Source organism: Gymnoscopelus microlampas (genome assembly GCF_963454915.1).
Source record: "Gymnoscopelus microlampas genome assembly, chromosome: 21".
NCBI classification, from domain to species: domain Eukaryota; kingdom Metazoa; phylum Chordata; class Actinopteri; order Myctophiformes; family Myctophidae; genus Gymnoscopelus; species Gymnoscopelus microlampas.
The window spans coordinates 20,244,973-20,260,082 of record NC_139958.1 but is presented as its reverse complement, the minus strand read 5'-3'; the positions used below and the strand labels follow the sequence as shown (position 1 = coordinate 20,260,082).

Below are 15,110 nucleotides of genomic sequence, written 5' to 3'. Positions count from 1 at the left end.
ATATATTTTTTACAATTCTTCATACTTTTTCTTTTCGTTTATTTTTTTTACTATTATATATATTAAAAAAAAAAAAAAGTATCCACAAGTTTCCTAGGCTGTGTGGGCATCACTTCCTGTCGATTTCATTGGATATCATTGGATTTCATTGGATTTCATTGGATCAAATTGACAGGAAGTGATGCCCACACAGCCTAGGAAACTTGTGGATAACACGTAAGTTAACAAGAGGCTGCGAGGTGACACATTGTGGGATTGTAGATTGGCTATTTTCAAAGTACAAAATACATGTAGGGCTCAAGTGGTTAAGCTTTTTAAGTTTTATCCTCTACTTATTTTCCACCCCGTCTTATTTTCCAATCAATCTTTGCATCCCTTGATCCAGGACCCATCTCTTGATCCTGGCTTGATCTCTCACCCTTCTCTGTCAATCCCGTGCACTGCACTGCCTTCCTCTCTACCTCGATGCCTGTTAACTCCCCCCCTCCGTATCTCTCTCATCTTTCTTTCTCCAGCTTTATGCCTCTCATGTTGGCTGTATCTTGTTGCCAGCTGCTCTGTCTCTCCCCTCATATACCCAGCGTGATTAATCTTTTTTTCCTAGACAAAAGGCTCCTCTTCTGGGCCTGAAGCCAGCCAGGTTATCCCCTCTCCTTTTTCTAGATCCCTGGAGATCTTAGATTCAAAAGTGAGGGAAGCCTTTTTTAAGCCTCCTGGTTACTGTGGCAACCGTGACTATGGGATGGGGGGAATGTCCTTTGTGCCAGATTCTAAGGTTACACAAGAAAAAGTTGTGCAGCAGTGTGCGTCCATAAGTGTGCCTGAAAGTTTGTTTCTGCATGTGCAGAGTGGTTTGTGAACCTGCAGCAATATGGGTCAATATCGTGTGAGTACAGCAGCAGTGTGTGTACAGTATGTATGGGTGCCTGTGTGCGTGCAAGCATTTGTAACGTAATTATGGTAACTTCTCACGGGTTTAGCGTATGGTTGGTCACATGGCATGTGTTCAGATTAGTTTGGGAGAGTTTAAAAGATTAGATTTTACAGTATGGATGAAGAAACGTGTCTTACTGCCCATGCAGTACTGTAGATGCATTGGCACACTGTACCCAGTACCCATAGTAGGTGGTTCACTGTACCTGGGAGTAGTGGGGCATGACAAGAGATAATGCTGCTTGAGTCCTCACTAATGCCAAGTAAGTGGATCATATCACTCCAATTCTTAGACCTTTAGACCTGTCTCTCAAAGAATTCATTTCAAAATACAACTTTTGGTTTGTAAAGCACTGAATGATTTAGGGTCCAAAATGCATTTCTGATATTGTGCTACATCATGAACCTCTCGGGTCATCTGGGACAAGTCTGCTTTCTGAACCCAGAATCAGAACAAAACATTGAGAAAGAGCGTTGCGTTTTTATGCACCACATAACTGGAACACTCCCAGAAAACCGCAGGCCTGCTACAGCTCTCAGTTCTTTCAAATCAAAGCTAAAGACCTTTCTGTTTGTCGCTGCCTTTTAATGAGGGTTTCTTCTGCACTGTAATTTTATTCTCCTATTTTTCAGTTTTATTTTAATTTCTTTAATGATGAAATAATAATAACATGTCCTTTTATGTGTTTCCTTTGTACTCTCCTAATGGCTTAATGTGTTAATGTAAAGCACTTTGAATTGCCTTGCTGTAAAGTAAACTTGCCTTGCTTTGCCTTGATAAACTTTTGATGAACTGCAAAAATCCAGTGTGTCAATTTAAATTGACGCTCCGGATTTTCAAGGCAATGCACAACAAGCTTATTTGTATATAGCACATTTCAACAAGGCAATTCTAAGTAATTAGTAAATGGTTTGCATTTCTATAGCGCCTTTATCCAATGTGCTTTACAATGTGCGTTACATTCACATACCCATTCACACACATTCATACACTGAATGTGGGAGGAAACCATGCATGGCATCAACCTGCTCACTGGGAGCATATAGAGGTTCAGTCACAGTGTCTTGCTCAAGGACACTTTAACGGTTACCCATTCAATCTGGGAACGCAACTACGTCATTTTAGATGTCTTTGAACATTTGTGCAAATCTTTGAATATATATATATATATATATATATATATATATATATATATATATATATATATATATATATATATATATATATATATATATATATATTTAAAGCGAATATTTGTAACTCAAATATTTGCTTCCAGGGATTCTACAGATGTCTTCTAAACCTAACAATTAAAAAAAATAAAAAATAACTTGTGTTGCTATATCACTGGTTCTCAAACTTTTTTCATGTGAAGGATCCCCAAGTATTTGTCCGATGACCCCCCATCTAAAAATATTTTGTTCCAGGGACCCCCAGAAGCAAAGATTTGAGTTAAAAATGTATATATATATTCAAAGATTTGCACAAATGTTCATGATTTAAAAAACATAGCAGATCTACAAGCTCATAGCGTGGCACTCGCCCTATGAGCTTGTAGATCTGCTATTTTTTGAATGGCCAAAGAAATCTGAAGTGACACAGATGCGTTCCTGGATTGAATGGGTTAACACAAGGCCAGGAGGAGGTGGGGATCGAACTGAATGTTCCCATGACCGCCGCTATACCTCCTGAGCAGCAAAGTGAAGCCAAGACAAAGTACGAAATAGACACATTTACAAAACGACATTTAAATACAATTATATATCATTTGAGTAAAAGGAATCGAAATAAAATGGGACATACACGAAAAAGTTACAGCGCAGGGCCGCAGGCCAAGAAATGAATCAAAAGCCTCACTAAAAAGCAGCGTCAGACAAAAAAAAGTAAGTCTTCAGCTTTGATTTAGAAGAACTGTAGTAGCAGACCTGCAGTTTTCTGGGAGTTTGTTCCAGATCCTGCCGATTTTGGTCTTGACTCTGGGGACAGAAAGCAGACACGTCCCAGACACGAGTGTGACGTTAGGGACGAGAGAGGTACAGATGGTGACAGAAGAGATGCCGAATTTAAATGAAAGCGAAGCAGTAGTCATCTGTTTCAGAGGGAGAGGGAGAGAGAGAGAGAGAAATTGTGGGTCGCAGCTGAATACTGCCTTTATGAGCAATGGTTAAAAAAGACAGAGGCAGGGGCGAGTGGAGTCCCTGTAACCATGGAAACCTCATAGGAGCCCTGAGTCGGAGAGATAATAGAGTGTGAGGAGTTCCTTTTCTCTTCTTTACTCCTCCCTCCCTCTCTCTCTCTCTCTCTCTCTCTCTCTCTCTCTCTCTCTCACATGTCCTCACTTCCACTCCTCTCTTGGCTATAGTTTGTGGGAGTCTTGGACCAGATCTTCACTGAGCCATGCCAGTCTGGGTGCTTGTGAAGTCTATACATCCCAGCTGTCTTATCGGTCCTTCTTGACAACTGTTTGACACTCCCATGGGAACAGTTTGAGAACTTTCTGAAGACTCTCTCCTCTTTCTTCTGTAGTCCAGAAGGAGAGTGATTTGCGCTGGCTTCCAGTGGGAAATAACGGACAGTGAGAAGAAAGAAATGTGCTCGAAAAGCACAGTGTCAGCCCGTGACTCTTTTGTCTATGTTTCAGAGGCTGCGTTATCAAACCATGGTGCTGCCCCCGAGACCACTCACCCTGAGAATATGCAATGCTTAACGGTGAGTACTATAAAAACTGTGTTTTCTACTTTTCGACTGCATTTTGCACTTCTTATTCATTCATGCATTTCCATACAAAATGTTGTTTTGGTGTGTGTGTGTGTGTGTGTGTGTGTGTGTGTGTGTGTGTGTGTGCGTGTGCGTGCTTGCGTGCTGTGGACTCACGTTTGTGTAATGTGCATGTGTTGTATGTGTCTGACTCCAAACTAAATCGTAGGCCTGTGTCTCTGCGAGTGTTTTGTGGTTTGTGTGCATGTTACTGTGCATTAGTTCTGCTCTCACCGGCATTCATTATGGATACACAGACCTACACTCAATATGCATCAAGTACTGTAGTTGACCTATAACTTTATACAGCTAATCCCACTGACACATCATGCATACAGACATGCATTGAAGACATTTGTGTATTCGGTGTTACCCGTTCTTTGCAACCATAGTAGCAGTTTGTCTCAGGATTTGGAGCTGCGTGCAGTGAAGGGAATACTATGGGGGATTGTAAAAAATACTCAATGGCATGTGAGTCACATCTGGACCAGTACGATGGCTTGTCTTGAGAGATCAGGAAACAGATTATGTTGCCCAATTCTAATCCCTTTCGTCTGCAAATAAAAGTAGGCTACCCTTTCGGCACACATCCCTTCACCATGCCGTTCTCTTGCTTTCTTATTTTTAACAGCATGGCTGGAGTGTAGCCGTCTGTAAGAGGTTCTGTGTGTGTCTGTGTATCCTGAGCTAATCTCGCAAAACGCCGGACCGATCAGTGCCAAATCTCTTGTGCACATTTCATATAGGCCGACTTAGTACCTCCACGCATTTCTTTTCTTATACAGTACGTTTTATACTTTATAATATTTAACTAACATTTTATAATGGAAGCTAAATTTGGATTCATATTGAGTAATAGATGACTGACGTCATACAGTACTTGTCTGACATCACAGGCTGGCCACATGAAATCCAAGATCTACACGTGCATCCCGAGATTCATATGATAACATTTTTAAATGTTGATGGGCGGCTCCACTTTATATGAAGCACATTGAGGTACACTCAGTGCATAGTACACACACACTATGCACTGATGAAAAATACATGAAGAGCATCACTTAGTTACATCTCAGATACATGTTGAGAGTCTCAACATGTCAACTTGAGACACTTTGACCTTGTCTCACAGCAGCGCAAGGAGAATCACTGGGTCAGTATTGCTGCACTCATATAAAAATGACAGCAACAGCAAAACGTAAATAATGTCATCTCTTTTGTATTGTTTTGGGTAATCAAAAATAACCAACAATAGCGATTATGTTTTCAAGAGCCCCCATCCCAGTGATAAGAGCTTGCCTTGTTTTTAGTTTTTGGTTGCTGGCCTGTTATAGCACATTCAGTACTAGTTTATTCTGTCTTGTTCCATAAGTGTGTAGTTACATCAGATCTGGAGCTTGTCCATGGACCACTGCACCTGAAGGTTGGGGTTTTATGCAGAGGACACATTCTGTGTATGAGTAAATGTACTTGACAATGAAAATACATTTAACTTGATATAGTGTGATAGATTTCAGTCATAGAAAAGGATATGTATTTAGTGGAATTTTGCGCTCTGGTTACTGGTAGATTAGAGTTGACCTTGACTGTAGAAATAGTTGTGACCCAAAAAAACATAGGGAAAAAGTGACAGATTCAAAATTGAGTAGGGTTGATGTTTTCTCTTCATATTGTGTGTAAAATATAATACAGTATATATTCCATTGGCTGAGGGCAGGATTGACAACTAGTCAAGTCGACAATCTCTGAAAGTCTGGATAGTAGACAACTGCTAGTCATGTAAGATAAGATAAGATAAGATAAGATACAATAAGATGAACCTTTATTGATCCCTATAGAGGGAAATTCACAGGTCATTCAGCTGTGGGAGTGAAACACAGGAGAGTTACAAGTAAAAGTCAATAACCAAACCAAGATGAATGCAGTAAGAATAAAGACACTGGCTACTACAGACAGACTGTAGCCGCCTGTTGCACATGTTGAAGGACCGGAGCCTCCTCAGGAAGAACAGCTTGCCCTGTCCCTTCCTGTAGAGGGCCTCAGAGTTGTCAGTCCAGCCCAGTTTATTGTTTAAATAAGTCCACCTCCTCCCCTTGGATGGTGACGGATTTGGGTGCCTCTTTGTGCGCTGCCGGTAGTCCAGCACCATGCAGCTCCTTGGTCTTTCTGATGTTGAGCTAGAGGTGATTGTTATCACACCACCCTACAGCTAAGCTCTCCACCAGTGCTCAGTAACCGCTCTTTGTCATCTATAATGCAGCTTGGGGCGGCAGTGGCTCAGGGGTAGAGTGGCTCAGGGTAGAGTGAACTGGAAACCGCAAGGTTCCCAGTTCGATCCCGGGCTCGGGCGCTCCCCCAGAGTTAGTGTCGAAGTGTCCTTGAGCAAGACGCTGAACCCCTAATTGCTCCCGATGAGCAGGTTGGTGCCTTGCATGGTTTCCTCCGCCATCGGTGTTTGAATGTGTGTGTGAATGGGTGAATGTAATGCACAATCTATGTAAAGCGCTTTGGATAAAAGATCTGAGTTTTCAACCCTTTTCATATCAAGGTCCATTATTTATTCGGCATTTGAGCCACGGACCACCATTTTAGACTTTGAATATTTTGTTATTGTTGAATAAGATTTTGTCCACAATTGCATGTTGTTTTGATGTTGGTACCATAGGAGAGATAACAGGCAAACGATGATCAAAATAACAATTCTTTAATTAAGTAATTCAGATGTTTAACAATAATTTAACTCTTGAAAGCGTAAAACTATGGGTCCATTTGGTTTCATTTTACACTCTCAAGAGTTAATGATCTATAAGGGTCCATTTGGTTACCGACTCTCCATCATTTAGCTGGGGACCACCTGGAACCCCCTCAAGGACCACTGGTTGAGAACCACTGATGTAGAGGGTGAACAGGAAAGGCTCCCTGGGGAGTGCCGGTGTTGTCATCACTGAGAGCTTCTCAGCTAGCCAGAGTGGGGCTGATGGTGAACATGACTCTTATGGTGATGTACATGTAGCGGGTAGATGGTGAATATCATCGTGACACAATATAAGTTAGCCAATTACAGGAGGGAGCCTGACAATTTCATTTCATTCCATTCAGTAAGACTGGGAAAGCATCTGTGTCATTTTAGATTTGAGCTAAAAAACATTATTTTATGCTTTGGCTATTCAAAAATAGCAAATCTACAATCTCGTAGTGCGGCACTCGCGCTATGAGCTTCTATATCTGCTATTTTTGAATAGCCAAAGAAATCTAAAATGACACAGATGCTTTCCCAGTCTTAATGGATTAATCTAATCTCATCTGTCAAGCAGCAAGTGTCAACAACAGTAAGACAAGTGTTTGTTGTGAGGTTTACAATCCCTGTTGACAAGGAACTGTTGTTGTTGAAGTTATTTGAATGTTGAATGAAGGAGATAGACTTTTAATAGAGCCTGAAGATGAAGCATTTGTGAATCCCACCCCCCATCTTTCAGTTTCTCTCCCCGTCTCTCTTGTCCCTTCCCTTTCCCTTTTATCGTAAGGTGAATGAGGGTGATTGCTGATTGGTCCTGCTGTGTGGGGTCTCAAGGGAGAGAGTTAACGGAGCGAGCAAAGATCCACAGGCTAATGACTAATTTACTCTTCGTCAATCAACCGTGTTGCTCGATGAAAATGACAGATTTTCAACTGAAAACATGTTGCATCAGTTGTTTTTGTCGACACGGTCATGCAACAAAGCAAATTAAGCGTAACCACTTAAGGCAGATTTATACTTAGTTTTATGATGGTGTCACGCGTGGAAAATAGCCAATCTACAAGCTCGCAAGCCATAAGCATATTGGCCAGGCTCGTTGAGAACCTTCGCCTATAATGACATACCCAGTAGGGATGGTAATGGGCTTGGGTACTGTACATTTTGGGCTCCTTTGGTTTTGTGCTCTCCTCTTGTTCCATTACAGATGACTGCATATATACCCCCTTGGTTGTTATGTTCCCATCATCTTTTACTCTGTATCTCTCTCTCTCTCTCTCTCTCTCTCTCTCTCCGCCTCTCTCCCTCTCTCTGTATTTCTCATTGTGTGGGCATCATCCTATGAAACACATAGAATGCTCTGGGGTATCTTCCAGGGCCCACTTTCAACCTGCTCAACCCAATTCATATCTCCTGCAAATGGCTTTTCAGATGAATACGTTTAATAGTTTACACAGTTTCAGGACTTTTTGAGTGCACAAGGCCCTTCACACGTTGGTGAGATTTGTACCTGACATGCACTAGGGGCTTGAAGAGCAAACGATGCATTGCAGAAATAGCTGAGGGTACTTCTTTATATCTTTGCCCATAATTGTCCTTAGCAACTTTCAATTCTATTACCATACTTGAAAAAATATCTGGCATCACAAAACACAAATTATAGTAAAGCCATCCACCATCCTCCCCTCTGTATCACTTATGGGCCATCTACACCAAGCACTATAACGATATTGTAAAAAAAAAGAAAGAAAAAAGATTAGCTAACTCAAGTGAATGGCTAAGTATCGTAGTTATTACGGGGCCAGAGCTCTGCTCTGGACACGTATTGTTATTCGCATTATTCTGTCACTTCTTCTTCTTCTTCTTCTTCTTCTGCCACTTTTCGCAGTTCTGGCTGAACCGTGCAGTCGGTTTTTACGAAACTCGGCCATATGGTAGATGGTCATGAAAAACGATAAAAAAATAATTCTCACAATCTTTCGTCCAAAGGTGGCGCTATAGCACTCAATTGAAAATGCCAACTTTGACCAGGTACAACTCATGCCCTGTTTGACCTACAGCCATGAAACTTGGATACACATATGCGTCTCCTCATGCTGAACAACTTTCACACTCTGACTTTTGACCTCTGACCTTTAGATCTCCCACCATTTTGAATTATATGAAAAACAGTCATTGGCTCCTAACTTCTGCATTTTTTCACTTATGGAAAATCCGTTGGAAATTTTTGTAGAAAGTGGTCCAAAGTTCAAGTGCGAAACGTTTCGTGCAGATTGCTCAAAAATCCCAGGAGGAGATAGATTTTAACTATTACAGTTTTATGAAAATTATTCATCTGTGCCTAAAACATACATGCAGACTCACATTTCTTTGAAACTTTGCAGAAATGTAGAGGGTCATTCCAAATATCACTGAAACCAATCTTACTCCAATTGGCCAAAAGGGGGCGCTATAGCAATTTTTTGAAAAGGCAGACTTTAAACAGGCATAAGTCATGCCTCGTTTGGCCGAAAGTCGTGAAACTTGCTTACACATGTGCCTTGACTCATGAGGAACACACGTATCGATTTGACCATTAAGCTCCGCCCTTAGATTTTCCGCAATTTTGAGCAGTTTGAAAAATACTTGTTTTTGCCAGTTCTGGCTTAACCGTGCATACGCTTTTTACGAAACGCGGCCATATGGTAGATGCTCATGAAAAACTACCAAGAAATAATTCTCACACTCATTCGTCAAAGGGTGGCGCTATAGCACTCAATTGAAAGTGCCAACTTTGAACAGGTACAACTCATGCCCTGTTTGACCTACAACCATGAAACTTCGATACACACATGCGTCTCTTCATGCCCGACAACTTTCGTGGTCTGACTTTTGACCTCTGACCTTTAGATCGCCCACCATTTTGAATTATATGAAAAACAGTCATTGGCTCCTAACTTCTGCATTTTTTCACTTATGGAAAATCCGTTGGAAATTTTTGTAGGCAGTGGTCCAAAGTTCATGTGTAAAATGTTTCGTGCAGATTGCTCAAAAATCCCAGGAGGAGATAGATTTTAACTATTACAGTTTTATGAAAATTATTCATCTGTGCCTAAAACATACATGCAGACTCACATTTCTTTGAAACTTGGCAGAAATGTACAGGGTCATTCCAAATATCACTGAAACCAATCTCACTCCAATTGGCCAAAAGGGGGCGCTATAGCAATTTTTTGAAAAGGCAGACTTTAAACAGGCATAAGTCATGCCTCGTTTGGCCGAAAGTCGTGAAACTTGCTTAAACATGTGCCTTGACTCATGAGGAACACATCTATCGCTTTGACCAGTAAGCTCCGCCCTTAGATTGTCCGCAATTTTGAGCAGTTTGAAAAACACTTAAACCCAGGATTTTTCAGCTATTTGCGTGAAATTGTATCATCTGTTTGATCTCCTTTTTCACAGTTACTTATGTGTTGGGCCAATGGCGTCTCCCTTAAATGAAGGCCTCACAATCTCAGGGTCGCCAGTTCAAGCCTCACTTGATGCAGACTTAATTTAAGTTGAATTGCAAACAACATGACTGTATCATTGAATACATGTGCAACTGTTAAAGGTAATGATGAAATGCTTCTTGGAGAGAGTATGTTTTTGCAATGTATGACAAACTTCATTGTGAAAATAACCGATCTACAATCTCAAAACTTTTCAGATAGCAACATGTTTCTGAGCTTGTAGATCGGCTGCTTTCACTGGTTCACTTTTATCTTCAACAGATGACCTCAGCCTGGACAAAGCTATAGCCCTATAGGTAGTGTCTCAGCCTGTGAATCCAAAGGTCGAGAGTTTGATTCCTGTCAATGGCAATAGGTTGAGATGTCAATGGGTGAGGTTTTTCACCTGGGATTGCCCCCCTGCGTCCTATATATGACCACCACAGCTGGGTTGGGCTGAAAAGAATATTCGCCTGTTGGAATCATTTGCTTTGTCTCAATTTCAATCTATTCCCTTTCCATGTCTTATTGTGCTATTATTGCACTTTGCTTTTTGTCTGTCTGTCTGTGGGTGGGTCATTCCACTTTTCAATTGCATTGCACAAAACATAACTGCATCAAATAATGCATGTGCAATTGTTAAAGATAACATGAAATGCTAATTTGAGAGTATTTCATGTTAAAGATAACATGAAATGCTTATTCAAAAGTATTGTTATCAAAACTCTCTCTCTCTTCAATCTATTCCGTTTCCATGTCTCTCTCTCTCTCTATTCACTGGCCCCGTATTATCGCTGCTTGCAGCTATATTTATACTTATAGTTATAGTTATATACGTAATAGTGCTTATTGTGGATGGCCCTTTCAAAAATAACATTCTGTGTTTTTCATATTATTTTCAAAATTACAAAAACACCACACTAGATACAACTTTTGCTTTTTTGTTTAGTGTTTTGTTTTTGATTGGGTGAAATCTCAGTTTATATTAACATCCTGAACTCTACCTTGAAGCTACCGTTACTATCCCCTATCAAACCTTTTGTCACCTCTTGATTAAAGTCAGTGTCTGAGAAGACTGCAGCTGACCCTTTGCTCCATGCCTGGACTCAGTTTGCACTCACTTTGAATGTCAAACTTCAGGATCAACATTATGTATCTGTTTGAAAAGTAATTCATACAACTTACAAGTAAAACATTTTTTCTTTTTTAATTTTTTCATTATTGATGACCCAGAAAGAGGCTACATGGCTGAAATGTTGTTCAAAGTTTCTATAGCTTCTAGAGCCTGAGTGTGCATTTTCTCCTTGTTAATTTAAATGTCCACTACCAGCATCTCATAAATCAACCTGGTGTGCATGTTCTCCAGTCTATTAAAGCCTGATTTATACTTTGTCGCACGCCAGTGTCGCATGCCAGAAATAGCAGACCTACAAGCTCACAATTGCGTCGCACATGCAACGCATTGTGAGCTTGTAGATCAGCTACTGCATTTTTGGTGCATGACCAATGGGGTTTTACCATTTCATAGCACTGGCATGAGTCCTTGAAGATTTGAGACCCTCAGAGATTTTACTCCAGTGCTTTAACTTCTACCAATAAGCAGAAAAATAAAATATGTTACATCCATCCGTCCCACTGGCAGAGTCCACCATGCACTGAGAAATCTCAATCCAAATTTATGAATTTGGTCCTGACTAATCTCCCTTGTATCACTGTGCCGGTTGTTAGCAATAGCTTTAAGATGTTCTACTGTATACGAAACTCTTTGAAACTCTCTTGTGTCCTTGTTATGAAAGATGAGCCAACAGAGAGAGTGAGGGAAGGCTTACAAGAGATTATTTTACAAGGAGGAGTTTTATACTGTCCAAGAATCTCTCTCTCTATAAAGATTCCAAGCTCACACAAGTCCAATATCTAATTATATGCTCTTTTACTGTTGGACCAAGGTATGGTCATATCCTTACTCTTTTCTACTCCAGACAACATACAGTCAGTTTAAAAGAGCCTCATCAGAAGCCTTACGATGGGTGAAACATCAGACAAAGAAATTGTCACTGTTGAGCTTTTAAAACAACAATTATAGAGTCTAATTGTGATCCTGTTTTAAGTGGCACATTGCTTGGCCCTTGCTTACCAATTATGTAACAATGGAATAATTGTTTACCTACAAATGCACATGTAAGTCGGCCAAAATGTCGCTGTTGCCATATCGGTATAGCCCTGTGCCAAACCAAGAACGTGACTAACTCTGGCCTCAATTAAGACCATTACCAAGTATCAAGCCTGGAACTAGGTCAAATAATTGTGCAAGGCCTCTCCCCCTTAGACAAAACGTCTATACAGCATTACATCATATACTGTATAGCATCCAGTATTCACCCTAGTTTTCATGGCCAGTACCAGTATCATTACACGGTAAAATCCCGAGTATTAATTACGTTTAGAGTTACATTCCCGACACTTTGCTGTTTATACCCTGTGCAACCTTAGCTACAGGTCCTGCATTTGGCCGTACTAGCCCTAATCCTGTATGTTCACTGGCTTGGAAGATGCCTGCCCCTTTGATAACTGTTTATTCAGGTCAAAGAGAGAAAAACAGAAAGAGAGAGAGAGAGAGAGAGAGAGAGGGAGCGAGTGAGCGAGACAGACAGTCTTTCTTGTTTGGGGTAGAGTGGTCCCACACTCCTAAAGACCGGTTTGGCATCGCCTGGCTCCAAGACAAGTTTTTCAGTTCCCCTCTTTTCTCTCCTCTCCCCAAGACATGCCTTTCTCTCTCTCATTCTCTCCCCTCCGTCTAATCTGTCCTTCTGCCTATTTAGAAGTGAACAGAGCAGTGAGAAAGAGAGGAAAAAGGCCTCTCATGCTTTATTGTGTGCTTGACGGGTAACCTTCCCCCCTTTGAAAAGGCAAACAGGGAAGAGCTGTCATTACTATTGGCATGAAGAGATTCTAAGACCGGGGGACTTCTTTATTATTTGCACTAGCGTTGTAGCGACTAGTGCATAATAGTTCATTTTAACCCGTAATTCTCCTTCTCTGTCGCTCATTTCTTTTTCTGGCTGTGCAATCCATGTGCTAGACCAGTGATTCTCAATTCTTTATCATTTCACAGACCTCCCCCTTTGATACCATTCTTTTAACCAATTGGGACCCCAATCTACACTGTAAAATAATTTGTGTGAAATTAAGTCTTGAGAGAGCACAAAGGGAACCAAATCCTATATGTTAATCAGTCATTTCGCTGGGGATGCCCTGGAATGCCCTCAAGAACCCCTTGTGGGGGTCGCCGGACCCCACATTGAGAACCAGTATGCTAGACCATTGGTTCTCAAAGTGGGGTCCTTGGGGGTGTACCAGGGGGTCCCCAGCAAAATGTGTTTAATATAGCGTTAGAATCATTCTAACCACTTTAACCATATTTTATACTTTGGCTATTCAAAAATAGCAGATCTACAAGCTCGCGTTATGAGCTTGTGGATCTGCTATTTTTGAAAAATCCCCGGCACAAAATGTTTTTTAGATGAGGAGGGGGGGGGGGAGGGTTTCGCAGCCAAATACATATCATTTTGGAGGTCCTTGACATGAAAAAGTTTGAGAACCGCTGTGCTAGACCACTAAAGGAAGGGAGAGATCAGTTGAATTTAATTGGCTTATTCCCACAGTGACATGGAGGTATTTGTTGTTAATTTGAGATAAATCACCACCTATTTCCCAGCTATATAGAGATAACGAAAACAAAACAAAAATATAAGCGTTATTATGTGCCCAACTGGAAGTGGAGAGGGGATGTTGTCCGATTTCACAGACCTGAGAGTTTCCATCGCGGAGTGCAAAAAAAATGAAAGGAAAAGCACAGGAAGTATGGAAGGCGAAAACATAACAAACATAAGAGCATAATGTCTGGACGGAGACCAGGGGGGAATGGGAGCGGGGCTGGACAGGAGCTGACGAGGTGTGAGGTGTGATTGAGAGGTGTGTGTGTGTGTGTGTGTGTGTGTGTGTGTGTGTGTGTGTGTGTGTGTGTGTGTGTGTGTGTGTGTGTGTGTGTGTGTGTGTGTGTGTGTGTGTGTGTGTGTGTGTGTGTGTGTGTGTGTGTGTGTGTGTGTGTGTGTGTGTGTGCGTGTGTGTGTGCTGTGCGTGTGCATTTGTGTGGCAGTATCAGTTTGTGTGTGTACATTATGTGAATCTGCCTGTGTGTGTAATGGTGAAAGTCAGGCTGATAATATAAGTCAGACCTTACAATATAATCAATGTTTTTGAAATTTGGCCATTTCAGCCATGCGACACCGTCGTAGGACAATAAATAAGGCTTAAAGTGGTTAAAATGATACTAAACAAACATTTCTGTGGAAGTTTAACTACTCTTACTTCTACTTGTAGATTTTTCAAATAATATAATTTCAAAATCAGGAATTTTGTATCCGTATCACTTAACCACTTATTCATTCATACATTGTTTTCATACTCTTATCACCCCCCTCAATCATACTTTACCCACATGCAGTGGTGTAAAGTAACTAAGTACATGCACTCAACTACTGTACTTAAGTACAATTGAATTAAAATAAAATGTCAGCTAGGGACGCTGGGTTGACTGTGGTTAAATACAGTGGTGGAAAGTACATTTACTCAAGTACTGAACTTAAGTACAAGTTTGAGGTATTTTTTACTTTACTGGAGTATTTCCAATTATCAGTACTTTTACTTCTACTCCACTAAATCTCAGAGGCAAATATTGTACTTTTACTCCACTACAATTATTTGAAAACTTAATTTAATATTATATCATAAAACATACATTTACCACTTTAGCCCTATTTTATACATAGGCTATTTGAAAATAGACGATCTACAAGTTCACAACGCGTTGCATCGTGACGCGTTGTGAGCTTGTAGATCTGCTATTTTCATCAACATTTTAGTACTTTTACTTTTGGTACTTTAAGTACATTGTGATACCAATACTTTTGTACTTTTACTCAAGTCAATTTTTAATTCCGGACTTTTACTTGTAACGGAGTAATTTCTATATTGCAGTATTGATACTTTTACTTAAGTAAAATATCTGAGTACTTTTTCCACCAATGCCCACACGCACAGTATTGAGACAGGTCTCACTTTCACTCTCAATGAACTGTCGCACCTCTTTCTCAGCCTGTATAGTGCAGACTTGGGAAGCAAAACTGGATTTATCCAGGGCAGCTGCACAAAACTT

General features: G+C 40.7%; 1 protein-coding gene across 2 annotated transcripts in view; it reads left to right on the top strand.

Annotated features, from left to right (window-relative positions):
* rgs3a (regulator of G protein signaling 3a) overlaps positions 1-15,110 on the top strand; it is a 216,347-nt gene that overhangs the window by 40,265 nt on the left and 160,972 nt on the right. For both annotated transcript variants that reach the window (XM_084047372.1, XM_084047374.1), the window contains one exon: positions 3,576-3,643. In XM_084047372.1, coding sequence (XP_083903498.1) covers positions 3,576-3,643 — 68 coding nt within the window. The remainder of the gene's footprint in view (positions 1-3,575; positions 3,644-15,110) is intronic.